General features: G+C 37.0%; 1 protein-coding gene across 1 annotated transcript in view; it reads left to right on the top strand.

Annotated features, from left to right (window-relative positions):
* The window catches only part of KCNH8 (potassium voltage-gated channel subfamily H member 8), a 277527-nt gene that overhangs the window by 123293 nt on the left and 131154 nt on the right, over positions 1 to 23080 (top strand). Inside the window, exon 3 of the mRNA XM_070391102.1 lies at positions 8994 to 9125. Within this exon, the coding sequence (XP_070247203.1) occupies positions 8994 to 9125 (132 nt within the window). The remainder of the gene's footprint in view (positions 1 to 8993; positions 9126 to 23080) is intronic.

Here is a 23080-nt window from a genome sequence, read left to right as displayed (position 1 = left end):
AGTTCCACCTCATAATCTCTAATATCTTTTCTAATTCCAGCAATTTAAGATGACTTTGTGTATTACAACCTAAAATTAGATTAGATGTTCAAGGAAATGCTAAATAATTCATCATTTTCCAAAGTGATGTTTCCTTAATTAGAAAAAAAAATCATGAAATGTTTCATATGTACACAGAAAACAGAGATTTTTATAATAAAAACTCTCTCCCCATACTATCACCTGGCTTTAACAAATATTAATACTGAGCCATAGTTGTGCCTGATTGCTTTTGATGGTGAAAAACATCAAACATACAGGCAAAACCCTTACTTGACATATATAACTAGTCAAAAGGTATGAAATACTTTTACATATATTGATCTCTTCAAAGCTCTTAACCACGAGAAGTGGCCATATATCCAGTATGCAGATGTGATGCAGACAGATATAAAACTTATATCTGAGGATGCTCAGCAAGGAAATGAAGAACCCAGGACTCGACCACAGGCAATGTCATCCAAGCCCTGTGTTCTTTCCATTACATCTTGACTATCCATTTCTAAATACTATATCACTTTGTAATTAGGGTTCTTTATAATCAACATAAATTGATTCTGGTTATCTTAGGCAAAAATAATAATTTATTGAAAACATGTTGTTACTTATGGAATCAGAGAAAGTAATGAGCAATCAGCTCTTGAAGAAGATAGGAAGTAGTGTGTTCTGTAAAGTCTACGTAGTAGGAATAACTGGAAAGTTTTTTCTGGCCCTTATTGTTGAATGAATCTGCTAGCTCCATTTTTTATCTTGGGTCCCTCTGCTCAAGATTAAATCACCAGGCCAAGAGAATGTAATTTGGTCCAGGATGGACCATTTGCTCATCCCTCCAGTGAGGACTAGTCGGAGCACCTGGCTTGATAGCTCTATCGAGGCTCCATACAGAGAAGAGTTTGGTTCCCAATGGAATATGGAAGTGCAGGGACAAGAAGAAGGGGCACAATGCTATTCTGTTCAAAATATGAGATGTCTACTATACTAATATGGCAACCACGAGAACGTGCTTCTTGTATCTCATTACAGGAGAGTGGTTGGCTGACAGCCCCAGCTGCTGTGCTCTGAAACACATCACTGTGTTGGCACAGAGGCCAAACTTTCCATGGGCTGCTCCCAGCCAATGACTGAGTGAAGCAAGGAGATGCAGGGCTGCTTTGATGGCTGACTTGACTAGATGACTCCCTGAGGGCCTTAGTGAACTTTCTTTAGAACTACACTGCAGTCTTAGATACCAACATCCAATTTCCTTCCTTCTCTCCTTTGTTTGACCTCAGACCTACATTATGACCTTCTCATGGTTTGCTTCTAAGAGGACCAGCAATAACACACAAAGGTTAAGTAGCACTTGTGTGAATCATTCCTTAAAAATGTCAAGCTACAGTTCTACACCACCTTTTTCCACAGTCTATGTGCCCTTACCCTGTTCTACATTTTCTTTTTGCTGTAGCATTTAAAACCTTCAAATAAATTTTATAATTATTTATAATTTCACTGTTTTTCTCTCCAGAGTAGAATATAAGTTCTCTCAGGGCATAGGACAGAGATCTATTCTGTTTTGTTTGCTGATTTATTCAAACACTTAAGACAGTTTCTGGCCATAACAGGCACTCAGTAAATATTTGTTACATGAATGAACAACTTTATGTTCAATTACTTGCAATGCAATCTCCAAATATTTTCTTTTGGATTCTAAACTATTTCCAGAGGCCCCAAACCCCCTAACCATCATGAGATCGTGTGTGCATTATGTTTATTGGCACCAAAAATCATTTCCATTGCTCTGCAAAATCCATAGATTCCTCCAACAAAAACTTTGTGCAGTTATAAACATGTAACTTGAGTCTCAAATGCTCATTTAAACAAGTTCTTTTCCACCAGACAACTACGAGTTTGAAGAAATCTTAAAGTCAAGTATCAAGGGAGTAAATCTGGCTTATTCTCAGAAAGAAGTGGCTTACAAGTAGCAATCACAAAGCCAAGCTTGTTGGATCAGACATTTTTCTGCTAACAACTGTCCCTCATCTCTGGCCTTCTTTGGCCCAGAGGATTTTTAAAAGTTGATTGGGACTCAGTTCTCTTTTGTTATTTCCAGTCTTAGAAAAAATGAGTCCAGAGGATGTTGCCATGCGTCCTACCTAAAGCTGGAGATCACCTTTTCTGAAGCTTTCTAGGAAATTGAGAAGCAGGAACATACTGAAATGTGACTCAAAGGCTTTGTGAATAAGGTCAGAATATGGTGCAGCACAAATTAATAGCAGATCTTGAAGGAAAATAAGCCTGAAACATCGCTGGAGGCAAAAATGACAAAACTGAAGCTGTCCTATTTCAGGAACATCATGAAAAGTCATGGTTCTTTGGAAAAACAATAATTCTGGGGTAAAACTATAAGGCAGCAGGAAAAGAGAAAAACCAACTATGAGATGGATTGACTTTATAAAAGAATCCATAGTCATGAGTCTCTGTGAGCCAAGCAGGACTGTTGAGGACAAGACATTGCAGGCATCACTCACTCATGTTGTCACCAGGAATTGGAGCCGACTCAACAGCCAGTAACACACTAGTACATATCCATGAACAACTAGGTAACTGTACTTAGAAACTTCAATCATGAAGCTTGTATAAGTACATTCTCTTTGTCTCAATTGAAAACAGCATTAATGGTGGATTTACTGATCTCATTGTCTCATTGGCTACTCAAGCAAATTAAGAATGAGTGCCATGTGTACCTTAATTAAGGATGTATTCCAGTCTGAAACCAAAGCAGTTGAGTCTGATTTCAAATAGAAGTTATACTTTTATTATAGGGTTGAGAGTAAAATTTGTTGATCAGTTTTACTTTATTTTCTTCTTTTATAATGTGACATTTTTAAAAGTATATGTATTATTCATTATGTCCTCTAGCATGGGTAAAAATAAAAATTAAATGGAAGTGAAACTCAATTCCTAAAACATTGTTCACAGAATAGGATCATTCCTAAAATATATATCAAAGCAAAATTAGAATATCAAACTAAGATTTGTGTTAAATTCTGGTCTTTGACACTTATTAGGTATGTTACTCTGAAGACAATACTACCCAATTTTTAGTTTAGTTTGGTAAAATATTGGTCAGATTGATGAGTGAGAAATTTAGATATAATCTATAGGAAGCATATGGGACAGTGTCTAGTACATAATCAAAGATTGATAAAGTCCTTGTTGTGTGCATTATATTGTCAGGACTCCTTTATCTGTATTTCTCATTAGATTATACCCAGATGTCCTGGCTCCTCCTCCAAACTTATCCCACTTGAATTTGTGTTTAAACCATATTGAAAATCCTTTCAGTTGTAGGTAAGAATTATCCGTGTTTATCATCAGAGGAAGTTTGGTTGTCTTAAAGCAAGTAATAGCTCTACTGGTCAATGATCCAGTAAATGATTTGCTGAGCAAGGATGTTGGAACTATTGACTGAGCCCATTTGGGGATATTCTTTAGATCTCAAGTTCTCAAGCTTCTCCTCTACATAATTATTAGAGATTTATGAGATGTAACCATTCATACTCCTAGGAGAAGAAGAAAGTATTTTATTTAAGAACAAAGGGAATTTGGAGCAAAATGGAAAGAGGAAAAAAAAATACTCCAAAGCTTGGTACCTTCGAATCAGTTAAGCATCACTTGATCTGATCTTCCCTATTTCCTCTCTCCCTTCCTCCCTTCCTTTCTTTTATCTTTCTATCTCTTTTTTACAAATATCCTAACTTTTCTCAAATTTTGAAGTGGATCATCTATCAGAACTTAAATCATGGAGAATATGTAAATTGGTTGCCCCAGAAATTTGATCTCATCACTCTTATTGTCCAGTCTTGAACTCCTTACATTCTTACTCTAAATCTTTAGAGTTGCCAGAACTCCACTATGTATTTTCTAATGCTTATTCTAGAAAAACTGAAAATAAGGAAGGACCCTGAGACGAAAACAAAAGTAGAAATGATAATCCCACAATCCACCACCATTAATACGTTGTGTGTATTTTTCCCATCTTTTCTACACAGAAACAAAGTTAAAATACATTGTTTTATGAGCTCTTCTTTAGTCATTAAACATTGAAATGACAGGTGTTTGTAGCCACTACTCAACTCAGGATGGTCTCCAGCTGGTTCAAATCATCTCTCATCAACCCTACTCCACCCTTCACTACTACACAAGGTGCCAGGGCCCCACTGCCCCTCACTTTGGTCCACTAGTATCCTGAGGTGTTTGGAAGAAAGATGTCTACTCAAGTCATATTCCACAGGGACTGAGCAAAGATCTAAAACATATGCGATCTGCACTGCAGATGGGTAGTCCTTGAAAGAGGTGTTCTCTGCAGATAAGGTGAGGCTTTTACCTGCTATTACACCAAAGAATTATTGCTTTTATCCCTTGGCATAGTACAAACACCAGAAAGAGCTGGTGAGGTTGCTGTAGGGGCTTGTCTGCTCTGGGTACTCCAGGGGACTTCTTGCTTCTTTTTTTTTAATATGACATGTCCTTTAAGTTCGTTCCTCGCACTACCCATTCCATCCCTGTTTTACTCTTGAAAATAGACCTTTCATATTAATAAATGTTTGGAATGTTATGTTGATGCTTTAAGCAAACAGTGAAAAGTCATTGGGTGTTTTCCAAAGCTTATTGGAAGTAGCATGGGAGAAAGGCTAGAGACAGGGAGAACACTTGTAGAGTGGGTGAGAGATGATAAAGGCCAGAACAAGACACTAGCAAATGGAATGAAGAGGAGGGACAACTAAGAGCTCTGCAGTGACTCAGTAGCATTCCCATGATGCTCTACTCTTTCTGCTAAAGACAGCAGTGTCCCAGCATTCAGCTACCATGAACAGTGGCCTTGTTCACCTACCTGTGGTCTTGTCCCACCCCACCCCAATTCATGTCCCCTGGACTAATGTTTAAAAACTGTCAAACATGTCACCACATCAATAAGTACGTAGCACTGAGACAACGGTTGTTGAGAATAAGACTTATCAGATTTAATGTGAAATGTGAGGAACTCCTGAAAATATTTAGGTCACATGATACTGATGCTGATAACATTTAGGCTATCACATTAGTGTTGTCATAATTGCAAAAACTAAAAGTCACATATATTTATCATTAAAAATCCAATCAAAATCCTGCTTGATACAAAAAAACATGAGGATATGCAAAGTATCCATATCCCATTTTGCGTTACATTGAGAAGTGCAACTAGTGACAACTCATATGACAGCATAGTCATGAAAGAAAAGGGAACAATTCACAACTCAGTTTTCTGGATACCTGTACCTCCTTGTATTAAGTTATTGAACCATGAACTTATACTGGAAACCTTATCATTAATTTTCACTTATTGCCAAATATCTTTTTTGGGTGGTGGGGGGGTGGGCAGGGTGTATATGGAACACATTTAATTTTTTTTTCCACTTGTAAATATTAGCAAGTCAAATGTTCCTGTGCCCTTGTTTCCCAATGAAGAGAAAGTACCAAAATGGAACATTCCACCAGATTTAAGCTCTGTGTAATTATTTATGCAATTCTGAAAATACCTTTTACCATATAGGGTATAAACCCTGTTTCTTCTCATGAATTGTATTTAACCATGGAAAGTAAAGGTGTTATTAACTTACATCCAGTCAGAGCCTCATCGGTTTTAGCACTCACCAACCCACATGGTAATTACTGGCTGCTGTATACAAAAGGAGTTACAACTGACAGGAGATTTCTGCCCTCTAACCCTGCTTTAAGGATCCTTCACATCTCTGGATTTGAGGGCGGGAGATTGGCTGCCTCCCACCTTAACCCTAAGACTTGCAGTATCAGGCCTGAATCGCTGCTAGCTGAATGGTGCTGCATGCCCATCATTGTGCTCTTAGGTCTAGAAGGAAGAGGCAGACCGTGGGGAAGAGCTGTGAATTATCACAATCATGTAAGGTTGAAGATTTTGTCAGAGAGCCAGGGCAGAGGGCCTGGTGGAGAGATGTGGGAGAGCAAGGAAGGATAAGTAAACAAATTGTGTGAAAGGTCTTGCTTTGAACCTGGTTAGAAGCTTTTGGCATTCATCCTCTTTCAGGAGAAGGAAGCGGGTGTCATATGCCTTGCTTTCTAATTTTAAAGGTACCCAAAGCCATATTTGTAAGGCAGTTCGTGTGGATAAATGTGAAGGAGCAGTTGAGAGAAGGGAAGAAGGTAGGGAAGGAGAAAATAAGTCTATATCTCCCATACACTATTTCCCTTTTTTTTGGGGGGGGGGGGGTCATGTATGCAATGGGAAGGTAGACATCAGCCTAGTTTATGCCAAATCATTATAAAACTTGAATTTAGAGGTACCCATATTAATGAAGTTTTATTGAATTTATAGTGTCAGAGATCACATCTCATTGTATCTTAAAAGACAGACCTCAAAGTGATCTTTCAGCTCTCCCAGAACATGATGTGAAATGACAGATGTGCATCTAGGGTTGTGAGAAAATATTGTAGTGTTGGCAGCTATTTCCTGGCTTTCATCTCATTTTGTGCTTTTGCCTTTCTCTCAAATACATTGGTGCACCTGTGCAAAAGCTCTGTGGAGACAATAATGGTGCTTGTTGGAGTGTATAGATAAAATGGCTTTTCAGGAAAATTAATAACCTCTATTCTGACTTGGATGATGCTCTTACAAGGTAATTGACAGAGAGATGCTTTAAAATGTGAACCAAAATATCAAATTCATACCATTATCTGTGCCCCCACTGTTACCGACTCTAGATGCTGATTGATAGCTTGGCCCTATTCTTTTTGTTCTTACCATTGCTGCAGAATTCGTGAAGAAGGCTTTCAACTTGAAGTAGTAGCCATAAAAAAATTGAAGTAAGACCCCTTCTGGGTTGATGGGGATAGCAGTGTTCTGCCAAAAAATATGGCTCATTTATGAGGTTTCTTCATTAGTCATAAACAATAGAATAAATTTATTGTCTCACATTTTGGGGGCACTACATCCACCCTAGACCGGAGGATGTAAGAATATTGTAATTGAGGGAACCAGGTTCCAGAGAAGTGAATTGACTTCTGTATGGTGGTCTCATGGCTAGTTAATGTGGGAGCTGTGGTTGGATACCAGGTCTCATGGAGTCTGGTGATGAAGTGTTGAAATGGAGTTGCTGTAACATAGATACTAAGAGAGATGAATGAAAGGAAACCACAGAGATGAGTCAAATGAACAAAGAGAAAATCATGGCTTTAAAACATCTAGAAGGATGTGGGAGGCAGGCATATATTCCATTCATGCTTTATAGACTAGACACACATCATATATGCATTTATTGCATGTGAATTCAACCACACTTTTAAAAAACTACAACAGTAACAGCTATAATAAAATAGGGTTTTTATGTCAGATGACTCCTAAATACAACCAACTGCTTCATCTGGTGTTCAACTAGAGAAAAACGATAGATTCCAAGGCAGGATAGACACACATCAGCTGTGTTGGTTGGAACTTGTGAGATCTGATACTGTAAAATATCAAGGCTATTTCTAATTCTGTTATTCTGTCTTATACTCAATTTTGAGATCAATGCCCACGTAAGATGGAAATTTACAGCACTGAGGGGTTTTTTCCTATCAAAAGAAAATTGAAGGAAAATTTCTGTGAATAGATTAATAGTTTACTTTTTAAGCAACAACTTTTCCCTAATTTTCAAATATTTCTGCCCAGCAATCATTTTTAGCATGAAATCTAGTGAAAACTTTTATATACTTTTAAAATATGTATTTTAAAATACAGGAGTGGGAAAAAGTATGTTTACAGCTGTGAGTAGTCGAAACAGAGTTTATTCTTTTGATTTAATAAAGGTATTGTAATAATCATTACCTGTATGTGTTTTTCCATACAAACAACTGTAAACCTACTTTGACCAACCCCTGTATATAAAAACATTTCAAAACATAAGCCTTAGGCTTGCACTTGAGTCTATTTAAGACATTTCTCATGGTTCTTTCGCTCAAAAAATAGAATTGAACATTATTGCTTTTTAAAATGTGTTCTTGAAATAAAACACACATAATGAAAAATACACATAGCAAAAGTGTAAAGTGGATGAGTTTTCAAAAACTGAACACTCCTATGTAAACATGAAGATCAAAAAAAAAAAGTTGACCAGCATACCAGAATTCCCTGAGATGTGTCCCCTTCTAATCATGATATGCCAATGCTAACCACTCACCTGACTTCTAACACCATCAATTAGTTTTGTCTGTCTTTGTATTACTAGTATATGTGAATGCATTCATATTGCATTCCACTCCTTTGTGTCTGGCTACTTTTGTTCAACATTTTCTTACTGATATTTCTACATTGTCAGTTATTATACATTGTTCATACACATTGCTGTATAATGTTATTGTGAGAATATATCTTAATACTGCCAAAGAGTTTTAAAGTATGTACTCATTTCCTACCAGCCAGCAAAATAGGACAGTTTAAGTGACTACACATTCAACCCCAACCTTGGTATTTTCCACCTTTTTTATTTTAGTGTTTCTGGTGAACAATCATTGATTTTTTTAAATTGACTAAATAAACCTCTAGCAAACTCATACCAAACAAAGGTCTTTATTTATGGACTAGAGTGTGATGGGGGTGGGAAGGGGCAGTGCTTCATGAAGTGGAATTCTTCACCATCAACAACAAGTTCAAAGAAGAAATACAATTTGAATGACATAAGCAGAAATGTCTCAGCACAGACAAGTGTTTTTGTTTAAAATACTGCCTTGTTTTCAGAGAATGCACATGGGCTAGACATTTATGGAATCTGAAAACTGACATTTTTAGTATGTTGAGGGGGGAAGTTGTGGGACAGAAGAAAACAGTAAGAACTTTATTAACTGTAGCACTAATTTTTGAGATTTTCGTAGAAAAACCATACAAGGCAGTGGTTGATCTGTATTTTTTATTACTGTTGCAGGGTCTCCATTTTGGTGCCTATTGGATATTGTGCCCATAAAGAATGAGAAAGGAGATGTGGTACTTTTTCTGGCGTCCTTCAAAGATATAACAGACACAAAAGTGAAGATTACTCCAGAAGATAAAAAAGAAGGTTTGTACTGTTTTCAGAAAACATTGACAGATGGGGTAACATTTTGAAATTGTTTATTCAAAAACTCTAACAGAAAAAAAAAGTCTTTTTAAATAACAGCAACTCATGAATATTCATAACCTAAGCGATCAGTATTTGGTACCTATTCCAAAATCATAGAGACAGGAATTTACATTCTCTTCTTTGTATTAAAAACTCAATTAACAAGAACCAAAAGTTCATATCCCTACACAAATAGGATGAGGATAGGAAAATAATTGATCACAATAAAAAGATTTATACCAATTTGTTTTATTAGAGGGGAAATGAATTAATAGTGACAAGTTAAAATGATGTGATTAAAAATACATCTCTCCGTTTCATCTAAATTGCAGCAGCTCAATACTTGGATGTGCAAATTTCATTTTATGTACAAAATTAAGAACTCAAATTTAGTGGTTGTTAGGGTGGAATGTTGCAAAGAAATGTGTATCTGTATTTTGTAGTATATGACCATATAATAATTTGTTTTACTTGAAAACAAGCTTCTCGATGATCCTTGAAGGGTTCTAAGACTTTAGGTTGCTTACCTTACATTTCCTGTCTATAGCTTACTAAGAAGCAACCTGCATTTTATGTCAACTGACAAAGTGTAATACTGAAAAAATGCTGCTGTTATTTTGTTTAATCAGGAGTAGAATTAGATAATTTGGTGACCAGAGAAAAACAGTTGCCACGTAGGGCTTTCCTATGTTGTAAGTTATTTGTTAGAAATAGCTATTTGACAAGACATAACAATAGCTATGTCTTGTTAAGAATGGGGCTCTTTTACTCCAGCTTTTTTGAAAAATGTGTGTGAGTGTTTTAAATATATTGTCTCTTGAAATGACAACACAAATGGAGAACAGTTATGGATTGCCCCTCCCCTCTTTCTATTATTTGAAATGTTTGCAAATACATGACTTTTTCCTGTGTATTTGCATGACTAAACACTGTGGCATGTTTTACATACTCAAGGGAAGAGCTGTCTTATAATTAAAGTTACTTGGATAGGAGAGCAAGTGTAATGGCCATCCAGTGAGAGAAAAGTGTGGACATCCCTGTGTATATTTTTGTTTTTACAATCTTTTTGGTATTTGAGAATACAAAAGGTCAGTATGTATTGTTTTTATTCACACTTCTGACACCAAATGTGTGGGGTTTTTCCATACCCATTCTGCAACTCTCTGGACACCTACTGAATGTCCTATAATTTAATTTAGGTCTGACGCTAAGTACCCAGAGTTAGTGTCAGATTCCTCAGTTTTAAGGGCTCCTTCCCACACTTCAGATGCTAATCACAGTATTGGGTGCCCAGGAAACACACAAACTTTTGTCCAACTTGGCTCGAAGTTGGGGATTTCCACATGAATAATTTGCTGAAACAGCTCACAGAACTCAAGGAAACACTTCACTTATATTATTACAAACTAGAGGCCCGGTGCATGAAAATTGTGCACTCAGGGGGTCCCTCAGCCCGGCCTGCACCCTCTCGCAGTCCGGGAGCCCTCGGGGGATGTCCGACTGATGGCTTAGGCCTGCTCCCTGTGGGCCTAAGCCGTCAGTCAGACATCCTTAGCGCTGCCAAGGAGGCGGAGAGGCTCCTGCCACCGCCACTGCGCTTGCCAGCAGTGAACCTGGCTCAGGGTTTTTGGCTGAGCAGCACTCCCCCTGTGGGAGCACACTGACCACCAGGGGGCAGCTCCTGCATTGAGCGTCTGCCCCCTGGTGGTCAGTGCGTGTCATAGCAACCGGTCGTTCTGCCCTTCGGTCGATTTGCATATTAGCCTTTTATTATATAGGATGATACAAGTCAGGGACAGTCAAATGGAAGAGGTGCATAGGGCAAGATATGGGTCAGAGTGTTGAAGGGCTGCCATGAACATATTTTTTCTGGTTTGCCAGAACATATTTTTCCTGTTGCTACCTTATTATAAATATCCCACAAAAGTATGTAGTATTTTTATAGAGGTCAAGCAACTACTGCAAGCCAGCATGATTATGAAATTACCATAAAAGAATAGTGAGGTATATATTTCTTTTTTCTTACCTGCACTTAATAGAGGAAACTACCTTAAAATTCACAAATTGATGGCATGTCTAGCAGGAAAGGCAGCCTCATGCATGATATTTTTAGAACTTTAAAATAGTGTTTGAAAATCATTAAAATGCCACCGTATAACTGGAGCAGTGTTGTATCATAGAACTGGGAAACCCTGAACTGACTTGACCCAAGATTGCTCCTCATATCAGTGTTATCACTGAAGTTCAGCTAAGTTGTAAAAATAATGTTTGTGTTAATTAAATCAATTCCCTGCTAAGGCTCATATGATGGCCTTCTTTTAAGAGATATAAGTTGTATACTTGCATTTTTAAAAATACTTCAAATCATTAATATCTACATTGTTGAGTTTTTGTTTGAAATGAGAAAAAACATATTTTATAGAAAAGGCTAACAAGGTATGTACTCAGTTTCACATCTCAATTTTCCAATCGTTTGTCTTAGCAGTTCATTCATCATGTTAATTTCATTTTTTATTTAAGCCATTTTAGTATAATAATGTGCCGTGTTTTTCCAGACACAGGACCCAGTGCAATTATTTTGTTTATTTCTTGCAGGGTGTCCCAGATTTGGTTTGAAATGAGGGTTGACACTGGGTTATTCATTATGTGGCAACATCATCAGTTATGCCAGAACTGGGGAATTCCAATTCCAATTTCTAAAAAGTGGGCACTTTACTAGTACATTTGTCTTGACAATTTAGGGGTTGCTGTATGAAGCTTTTCACGTTATCTTCAGTGGTCGTACAAATCAGGATTAAAATGCAATGGGTGTCTTTTTTGAAATCTGACTTTTGGCAGGCAGCTGCAGATTACTATCAAGTACACTGACAAAAGGGTTTTTTTTTATTATTAAATATGCCTTTTCCTACTACTAAATAGCTCCAGAAGAAATAATAACAGCTGTACTAAATAATGACATATAAATTGCATTTACCTATAAGAATCTGAGCACCTAACATAAGCTTAAATAATCAGGGATTATTTTTCTTATATTTTGAAGAGTCTGGAGCTAAGCAGCCCATGGCTAGAACAGCAACAGCAATACTCACAGGCACTCACACTCTTGGCCTTTCTGCTCTGCTCTTCTTAATATGCTATTCGCCATCCTCATACTTGTCACCTCATGGTTGGAAGATGCCTGCTGCACCTTTAGAACTTATTTCTGTTGTGTAGACAGGAAGAGTGAAGGACAAAGGGCAAGGACTCTTCCTTATGAGACTTTGCCTTTGAATGGGGGAAGGAATGTCCTTCCTCTGCATCCCCCTCCTGCCAGGGATTTTCATCAATGTGTCGTTGACCTTGACTGTGTCACATGGTCATGGCCATCTCTAGCTGCAATAAAGGCTATGAAATCAAGGGTTTTGGCCTACTTTTTACATTTTTATACCCTTAAAGTAGGAATAGCCAAAGAGAAAGGGCTTAAAAGTGAGGTTAGATCAGAGTGTCTAGTATTTATTGATTATTTTCTATAAGCCAGATGGATAACCCAATGTCCTACAATGTATAAGATTGAGATTTATGAGAGTAGGTGAAATTCCCAAAGCCTCAGTGCTGTGGAGAGGTAGAGACAGGATTGAAACCCAGGACTGTCTGGTCTAAGAGCTCGCCATACTTTTCACTATGACAACAAATGAGAGGAAATTGGAAATGAGGTGGAAAGAAGGCTGGGCTTGTCTCAGTTTCTTCCCCCAAACTCCTACAGATGATTGCTGTTGAAAATGAATACTCCTACCCCAATTTGTTTTACCATTTTCATTTCTTATTTAAAGTTCTTAGAATTCAAAGTGGAGTCCAAGAGAGGACCTAGTGTATTGGCATCACCTTGGGGCTCATTAGAAATGCAGAATCTCAGGCTCTACCTAAGATCTCTGAATTAGAATCTGCATTTTCACAAGATCCCCAGCTGATTCATAGGTACATCAAAGTTTGAGAAGCCTGTGCCATATGCATTCTTTAGAAAGGCCTTCTCTGACCATACGGTCAGAAGTTAACCACTTCCAGTCACTCTATCACATCTCCTACTTCATTGTCTTTATAGCATTTATGGTTATCAGAGACAATCTTTTGCTGAAAGTTTATTTTGAAATTGTTCTCCCTAAAAATGGAAGCTTCATCAGGAAATGGGCTTTTCCTCTCTTGTTTAGGATCATAAATCCAACATGTAAAGAGTGTCTGACAGTAAAAAATAAATATTTGATTGTTGGATGGATAAATAAATGAATGCATAAATGATGTCCAATTTAGGAAATTTGACTATTCGGAGATGGAACACAGTAACATTCTTGCTTTGTCTTAATTATCAAAGCTGCGTGTGTCTGGTGCACATTCTGATGAATATATTGTTTGGTTGTGTTCTGCTTGATTTAAGTCAAAGACAATTTGACATGTACTTACCAAAGTCAGTTCCCTCTCAAAATGTGTTCCTACTGTTGGTGTTGAATAGCCCTTTCACTTCAAGTAGAATCTCTGCTGTTGGTTAATTTTTTATTCTTGTTGACTCTGGGTTTGTTTTTCAGTTTCTGAGGATCTCAATTTGGTCACATTATTTGAGACAACTGAAGTTGTTTGTTTAAAAAACTATATATTCTCCAAAAGGATAGGCGTTAAGCCACTGATCAGATACTAAGTAAGTCTGACATGATTATATGTACTTTGAATATTTTAATTTTCAATGTGGAACATAGTAATAATGTCCCTTTCACTTGGTGAAATATTCTGCCTGATTTTTTTTGTTTGCATAATGAAAGGACACATGCAAAAATTCTAATAGATAGCAGCAGCCTGAAGAAAGAACTATTATAAAAATTGATACTCTTGTTGAGGATATAGGCTTCAGTTTCAAGGAGATCTATACCAACTCTTATCAAATCCTCCTATATAATAAAAGGGTACTATGCAAATGGACTGAACAATGGAACAACTGGTCGCTATGATGCACACTGACTACCAGGGGGCAGACACTCAACACAGGAGCTGTCCCCTCATGGTCAGTGAGCTCCCACAGGGGGAACACTGCTTAGCCAGAAGCCAGGCTCATGGCTGGCGAGTGCAGCGGTGGTGGCAGGAGCCTCTCCCGCCTCTGCAGCAGTGCTAAGTATGTCCAAGGGACAGCCTAAGCTGTCAGTCGGACATCCCCCGAGGGCTCCCAGACTCCAAGAGGGTGCAGGCTGAGCTGAGGGACCCCCACCCCCCCACCTCAAGTGCACGAATCTCGTGCACCGGGCCTCTAGTATGTGATAAAATTTAAAATTAAGAGTTGAGATAGATGCTTAAAGTGACTGAAGAAATTTAATCACATCTGTATTTTATTGTATTACCTATATTTAAAAATCCAAAGGTTGTGTTTTTTTAAACATATTCACCAATATCATTGTTTCCTAGAATCTTCTTAAGGCAAATAGTATAAGCTGGGGTTCATAAGCTCAGTTGCCTTTAGAGACTGTGGGGCAATATGATGAGTGAAATGCAGTGATATTCCATGGTGAGGACTTGAGGGATAATACACATGGACTACTTCACCAAGTCAGTCCGTTTTAAAGAAAAAGTTTCCGTATTCTGTAGTCAATCAAAATATACCTATGGACTAAATGTCTCCTATTCATCAGTAGCTTATGATTACTGGACAAAACTTTATTGAAGTAATTATTAGTCTACTTTTTATTTTAAAAGTTTCTAGTTTTATTACTTTGAGAACGGAGACATGATTTTAACACTTTTGGTGAATTTAATATTTAAAAACTTTTTATAATTGAATGATCCGTTACTTAAAGCACCAGATAAATATGTATTCAGAAGATGAATAACTTCAGGCTGAGAGTTTTAAAAGCCATATAACTTGACTCTCTGGTTGCACATACACTCTTAGTGAAATTCTCTATATCCATCAGAATTCACCTAGACGTCGGTATGAGGGAATGTTCTCAATTCAGGGATTGTCACTGTCATGCTGTTGTCATGAATGATGGTAGCAATCCCGAGACAGGCTGGAAACCAGGGAGAGAATGGTCTGCAAGCACCTGAGTCTCGGCTTCAGCATCTTGGAGAGAGGCATGCTTGGGACTGGCAGGACATCATGTGTTTGTGCTTCAGTGAATGGTAGAGGGGTGGTGGTTCCCCCTTTTGCTTTTCTTTTTTAATGGGTTCATGTGGAATGGATCTGCCAGTGTGAGGAAAATAGACTATTGGGTGCCAAGAACACAAGTCCCAGCTATTTCAAGAACTGCTAGTTACTAAGTGGTTTCTTGAGGTAGAATCTACTAGTATTTCTGTCAAAGATGCTGTGAAGATTGCTGAAAGGGCAACAAGGGGTTTAGAATATGACAAACTTGCTTGATAAAGCAGCGGCAGGGTGGGGGAGGATTGACTCCAATTTTGAAAGCAGTTCTGTGAGTAAGACGCTATCAAAAAGCACCACGTGCTACAGAAAAATTGTAAAAGGAAGCATCAGTTCATGTGGCAAACTTCATTGTTGACTTATTTTAAGAAATTGCCACTTCAGCAATTACCACCCTGATCAGTCAGCAACACCAGCAAAAAGGTTAGGAGACGCTAAATGCTCAGATAATGCTTAGCATTTCTAGCAGTAAAATATTTTTTAATTTTTTAGACACAGTGCTATTGCACACTTAGACTATAGTAAGTGTAACTTTCATATGCACTGGGAAACCGAATAATTCAAGTGAATCTCATTATTGCTATATTCGCTTTATTTCATTGGTCACTAACTAAAGCTGCAATATCTCCAAGGTTTGCCCGTAGATGCAAAAATTCTAAACCAAAAAAGTATTTATCAATTTAACCCTCTCAACAACCCTGTGGTGTAGGCAATACTATCCTCAATGTTTTCACAAGTTAGGTAACATGCCCATGGTTACAAAGCTAGTGAGTGGCAGTCAGGACTTGAACCCAAGCCTTGTTTAGCTTCAGTTTGATGTCCTATAATCACAGTATAAAGGAATATATCCACAATATCATGTTGTGATGAAAACATAAATTGTGCAAATTTGTATCCATTATATTACCTGGTCATTGATAAAAATAATGGAAAAAAATAGGAAAGTATAGAAAATGAATAAGGAAATTCAGCATTTCTAGGATCATTTTGGGGAAAAAAATATCTTTCCAACATCCATTAATCTATTTCCATCCATTCCTTTTTCTATGTCAATTTCAGTTTTTTAAGCAATGGATTTATCCTATATTAAACCTCACTTCTAGGAATTCTTATATAAAACTTCATTTCTTTTTGTTGAAATTAAAGACCATTTTATTATACTTGGATCCTTTAAGAAAGAAGAAAACTAACATTGAATAGCCTACTATCAATAAAATACTTTGACCCACCAATCATGCCATTAACTTTTCTTAGAAAAAGCACTTTAAAGGTTGAAAATGAGTAAGTATTGCTGTACTGTATATGCTTTAGGGTCATTAGAAAACCATCTAGTTTTTTTCTTCTGAATACACTGCATGTTCTTCTGCTTACTGCTTAGGTTCTCCTTATCCTCAGTCCTTTAATCATATTTGCCATTTTCCTTTAAGCCCTCTCAAAGTCCATCTACTCCTTTGAGTCTAGACTGGTTCAGACTAATGCGTATTATATCTCATCACTACTGAGTATAATGAAAGGATAACTTTTAAATACGTGCATTTTATGTATTTTATCCCCATCAGGATGGCTGTTAAAAATAATTATGACACTCATTCAAGTTATAAGCCTATCATGATCCTTGAGATAATAGACATTATCCATACTTAGTCATTTATATCAATCTTGTAATTGCAAACCTGTAAGAACTCCTTTCATACTGATAGTTTCCCATCACTTACTTCCTTAAAAATATATCAAATTTCAAGATATATAATCCCTTTCTTACTCATTCTTCTGTCCTGGAATAATGCAATCAGAAGCTTTCATGATGAATATTTCTATTTATACAGTATGGCCTGCAAATAAAAATGTCAGAAGTTCTCAATGCAGGGTGAAGTCTACATCAAGACACTGAAAAATTAAATGCATATATTTCTAAAATAACACTAAAACGACAGTAAAGCCCAGCCAATATGGCTCAGTGAATCAGGCGGTCACGGTTCGAATCCCAGTCAGGGCACATGCCTGAGTTGCGGGTTGCAGGCTCCATCCCCAGTAGAGAATATGCAGAAGGCAGCCAATTGATGATTCTCTCAACCACTTCTCTCTATCTCTCTTCCTCCCTCCCTCTCTCCCTCCCCCTTCTCTCCCTTCCTTTCTGAAATCAATAAAAATATATTTAAAATTAAAAAAAAAACTTTAGTGGAAAAAGCTTTTGGAGGTTTAATTGTGTTCCATAAAGTGAGAAAGCACAAATTCATAGGTGTACTGTTCCTTTATTGCACTTATCTGCTCAGAAAAGAGTCACCAAACATCTAGGGACACCGATGAAAAAGAAAAATTCTTGCCTTTGCATAAGCCACTAATGGGGAGTGACACAAATAACTAAAATGCATTATTCTGTATAGTAAAGCAGAGCTGTAGAAAAGTGTTTTGAGCAAGTGATATGATTATTTCTGAGTAGGAATAGAAGAGAGTGGGAGAAGTGAGGGGAAGGCTCCTCAAAGGATATGACAGTTTCAGAAGGAAAGTATTTGGATAGGATGGTATGACATAAACCAAAAATCAGATTCTTATAAGAAGTGACTGGGACCACTGAGCATAATAGTTGATTCGGACACTATAGAAATCTGGCATCAAAGTCACTCTAGATAGAGATGGAATATGGTAGTTTGCTTTGACATGGGGCCCAATTTGTTAGTGGGTTAAGTGTCTCCCTTCACCAACTGTTTCTGTGTTATTGCTTTAAGTAGCTTTCTTGATCTATATTTAAGATCCTCCTGGGAGGAAGAATGAGAACTCTGTACCCAAGATATATTAAAATATGTATAAGACAGGTCTATATATTTGTTTTCTAGCTCCTAGCACAGTGCCTGCCATATGGAAAGCATGTCTTTAATAAAACACACATTTTGGAATGCATGGATATTTATGAACAATGAACATACTGATTATCAAAGCATAACAGGATGAATTTTCTTTTATTTATTTTTTACCTAAGTAAAATTCCAGTATTTCTCTACATAAATGACTATTCTAAAACTACTTAATCGTATCACTGATTTGTTAGAAAATTTTGACTGCTTGTTAAAGAATAAAGCTTTCTTTAACATAAAGCAACTTACCAGAACAATTATCCATCCTGGTGCGGATTTCTTTCCTTCTAGAAAATGTTACCAAATCCTATCCACGGATGGACATAAAATATCATGAAATGTGAATATAAAGAATGCGATTTTATATTTGTGTTATTTATAGGTTTTCATAACTTAGGAATCATAACAGCATTGCTTTTATGAAGTCTCTAAGGAGAGGCTATGAAAAAGGGGTTATCAGGTGTAGGGTAAAAAGCTTTTGAAATGAGAGCAATTATCCTTAGATCAACGCAAACATATTGGTAAAATAGCCTGCTGTTCTTGAGTTCAAAGGGGTCAGTTGTTAGAATCTGTTTCTTAATAGAGTAATTTTATGAATATGTCATAAAACCACATGGGGATGCCTTCAGATAAAATTGTTTCTAATAAATGGCTTAAATAAAACAGAAAATGTATCATTCTTTCACAGTAAAGGACCTATAATCCCAAACTGAGAAAAATAGACTTTTTTAAAATTACCTTTTAGAAGGAACACAGACTTACCCATACCCAGAATTTTTGAAAAAATTCTAGCACTTGAGACCTTGTTATAATTTCCCTCTTCACTCCAGTCAAATTGGTTGGTCTACTGTGACTTTTGCTCTTTTGCATCATCACACTTGGGCATGGGCTGTTTCCACTCAGAATGCCATCTCCTTCCCCACTCTACACCACAATTACCCACTTCTCACTGTTAGTGCAGATCTACAATTTACCCCACCACTAATCCCTTTATAAGTGTTTGCTCCTGCCTTTGATGTTTTGTAATACTTATCATCTTTGCCTCTATTAGATATGAGAGGCAAATCTATGGCATAGATACATCTATAGCATAAAAAAGAATCTAATTACTTTATCTCTACACCCTCTATTTTTCCTTCTTATTTCTTTTCTCTTTTCAGAACACAAGGAAAACAGGGCTATGTGACTGGTTTGCTATAGAAGATTTCATACTATGAAATAGTGTACTATAATGCACTTAGAAATGGGAACCTTGGCAAGTTGTATAAACTTGGGTAGGCCTTGAATACTCTCTCGGGCTTGGCTTAAATTTTTTCATACATACTCTGAATTTATTAGATTATGTCACTTCTCCTTGGCATTGACCTTATTAAAATAATGGAAACTGTGACTATATGACATGTTTTTGCAAAATTAGTCACATCACAAAAATCTTCCTGATGTCATCAATAGCTAATCAGAGCTTCTAGTCATGTGATATTAGTAAATATTAGAGGCCCAATGCACGAAATTCATGCAAGGGGCTCGGCCCCCACTGCCACAGCTTCGTCCAGAAGGTCTTCTGGAAGGACATCTGTTCTAATTAGCATATTATGCTTTTATTATTATATTCTAGATAAAGTCTAGATGGGTTATATAATATAAATATGGCAATTATGAGTATTAGGATAATCAAAATCATTTCTCCTGGGTTTTATGCAATATTAAAAGTATCTCAAGGAGTTTGCTCCTTTACTGCTTTTATGGGCCATAAAATTGAAACTATGGAATAACTGAATAAGATGTTACATAGGTCCCTTTCAGCCCTCTCCCCTCCTATGAAAAGACACAATGCCATTGTCTGGAATAATCCTTGTTTAATACGTTGTGTAGTCAAGATGGGACCTCTTTTCTCTTGTTCTGGATGCCTATGTTTTTGGAACTAGATGAGTTCTAGTGTCCAGGTTTTCCTGAAGGTACTTTTTCTCCAAAACTGCCCTTGGCTACTTGGCTTCATGAGGACATGCTGGGCTGTGAGCTGTTCTAGAAGACCAGGAATATGAGTTGCCTTCGATGGAGAACATGTAGGTAGTTAAAGCCTTTAACTACAGGTCATACTAAGTGGTGGGTGAGTTCTCCTGTTAAGACATGCCATCAAAAGGGGTTTGGGATTTATAGTTGTCTGAGGACAGCTTTTCTCTATTTTATAATTTTATCTGGGACAGGTCAGCTTGCTAAATTTGTGATTTAGTAAAAACGATCCTAGAACTTAAGGGTTCAAGTTCTGCCACTAGCTAGCAGTATGACCTTAGTCCAGGCATTTTGCCTATCCTAATTGCAATTTCTCCAGCTGCAATATAAAATAATTATGCTAGATAATTTCTAAGGCTTCTTTTATTGCAAGGATCTTTAATTTCATAATCATGCTACATGACAAGAAGGTTTACAGTATTACTGGGTCACAACCTATGTCAAATTGAGAATTGAAGGTCCTATTTTCCAAATCTTCCATCTGAGCTCACTAAAGGAAGAGAATACTCAGTGTGTTTACCAGCCAGAAAAAAAAAAAAAAAGGTCCTGTTCTAGCCTAAGTTTTTGAAATTGAAGTGCACCCTCTTTTTTTCTGATGCTGCCACAGATTCCATTGGAAAAACCCAGTAAATACGTTTTCTGTGGTTAAGTTAAATAGAGCTTTAAGAGGGTCATGCATAACATTGTAGATTGTCATATGAAATTTCCAAAGGTCCCTGGGTAACTTAGGGTCCTATCTGAGGAGGAGAAAGACAAAAATAGACATCAGTATCCTTGCTGAAGTTAGTGATAATTTGCATTTCAATGCCAGTCCTTAAGTGGTTTAATTCTTATAAACCCTACATTTTATGGAGTTTGATGTTACATAATGGTGAAATGAATAGAATTGGGAAGTATTTGAACTTCAAATGTACTTGCTGATGTGCCTTTTTTTTTTAACCACCTATATTCATAAATCTAGGATCAATTATGTAAAGTTTAAGTTTTAAAAGTTTTCATAAAGCTGGGTCATTATACTTTCTCCTTTTCCAGCAAGTTAACTCTCAAATAAGAATATATTTGGGAGAATGGTTAGTTTAGATTTTCATTCTCAGTTGCTCTTTCTCATTTGATCTAGATCAGGGAGCAGCTAACTTTTTCCGTAAAAGATCTGATAGTAAATATTTTAGGCTTTGTGGGCCATATAGTCTCTATCAAACTTAATTCTTCCCCAATAACAGAAAAGTAGTCATAGCTAATATGTAAACAAATGGATGCAGCTGTGTTCCAATAAAACTTTATTTACAAAAACAGATGATTTGTTGGTGGGCCAAAGTTTGCAGATTCCTGATCTACCCAATTAACAAGTGATTCCTTCCTCAACCTGTTCCAATACTAGATGATTTTATACTGAAAATAGCATTAGAATGGGGGCTCTGTATACCTGGCTCTTATTTATGGCTCTTCTAATTACTAGACAGGATTCCCTGGAAAGTCTCATTGACATGGGTCATTATATTTAGTTCTTAACATGTGTTAACAAAGAGCTGATCAGATTGTTGTTGTGTTTTATGTCTTTAGTAGTCCTTTAATTATCAGGTCATAGAAAATTTCATAACCTTAAGAAATGTAGGTTAGGTTGGGACTCGGATCAAAAGGACCATGCGTCTGGTCTAGAGGAGAGGGAGGAAAGAAAAGAGTTTCTTCGTAGCGTAGTCTGGAAGTGCTCATGGTCTAGAATCATAACATACATGGCACAGAATTATGCACTGTTAAAACAGGGGAGTGAGGTGTCAACCCCAGAAATAATAAAGAAAATATTGGCTTAATTTCTGATTTTTTTAGTAGTTCATCTTTTGTGTATGATTGGTTGTATCATTTTATGATTGAATTATATGAAAAAGTCAAAGTTCTTGTAAAATTAGCATATGAGTGGTTTTATCAAACTTGGCATTATTGACATTTTGGGGTCTAATAATTCTTTGTTATGGAGGGATGTTCTGTGTATTGGAAGATTTTGGCAGCAGCTCTGGTCTCTACCCACTAGATGCCAGAAACACCCACATCCCAGTTTTGACAACCCGAAATGTTTCTAGACATTGGTGAAATCTCCCCTGGTTGAGCGGCATTGGTATAAAACAACCGAGCCATTACCCTATAACATAGAGCATGAAAGAATAAAATAGGGATTATATTAATATGTTTCAGTAGTATTTGAATTTGGTGTTGAGGTGAATAAATGTGTGTTATTCAGTATTTGTGAGTGGTGTATTATTATGCAAAACTTCTTAAGGAAGCCCATTACTTAGACATAAAACAGCCTTCCACAAAGGGCTCTCTGTCTCTCCACCCTTGCATATATATCGTGTTATCAATATCCTGCTGTGGTTGTAATAAGAGGATTGTATTAGAAGACTCCGTCCTTCGGTGGGAGTTTGTGTGCAGAGTAGCCTTGATGGAGTTAGATCTCAGAATAGAAAGTGACTTGGCCGTTATATCGGGATGTCCGTGAACTAGCTGGATCACCTTGAAACCTCCCAGCACACCTTTTGTCTGGATAAATCAGACTCCTTACTTTTCCTTAAGGTCAAGAAATCTGAATTATTTTTCTTTGTCTCCCCAGCTCAGTGGCTGGCACAAGATAAATACATGCTTTAAAATTAGATGAATAGGTTGAATCTATTTGTTGATCTTGTAGACAAAGAGTTCACATTATGTTTTCAACATCTGTTCTTCCTTTTTCTCCGTTATCCTTACACTTTTCATTCCTGGCTATTTCTTACTGGCCTGCATTCTTCACAGAAATCCTATTCTATTCCTTCACTGGCTCAAAGGATGGCAAAGACTTTGTTGCTTTGACTTCTATAAACCTGAGAAGAACCCAGAACAACAACAACAACAAAAAACAACAGTAAGGA

This window comes from Myotis yumanensis, unplaced genomic scaffold (assembly GCF_028538775.1).
Source record: "Myotis yumanensis isolate MYYU_CA2020_CCGP unplaced genomic scaffold, mMyoYum1.0.hap1 SCAF_14, whole genome shotgun sequence".
In the NCBI taxonomy this organism is placed as follows: Eukaryota; Metazoa; Chordata; class Mammalia; order Chiroptera; family Vespertilionidae; genus Myotis; species Myotis yumanensis.
The sequence above is the reverse complement of the archived record's forward strand: the minus strand, read 5'-3'. Positions and strand labels throughout refer to the sequence as shown.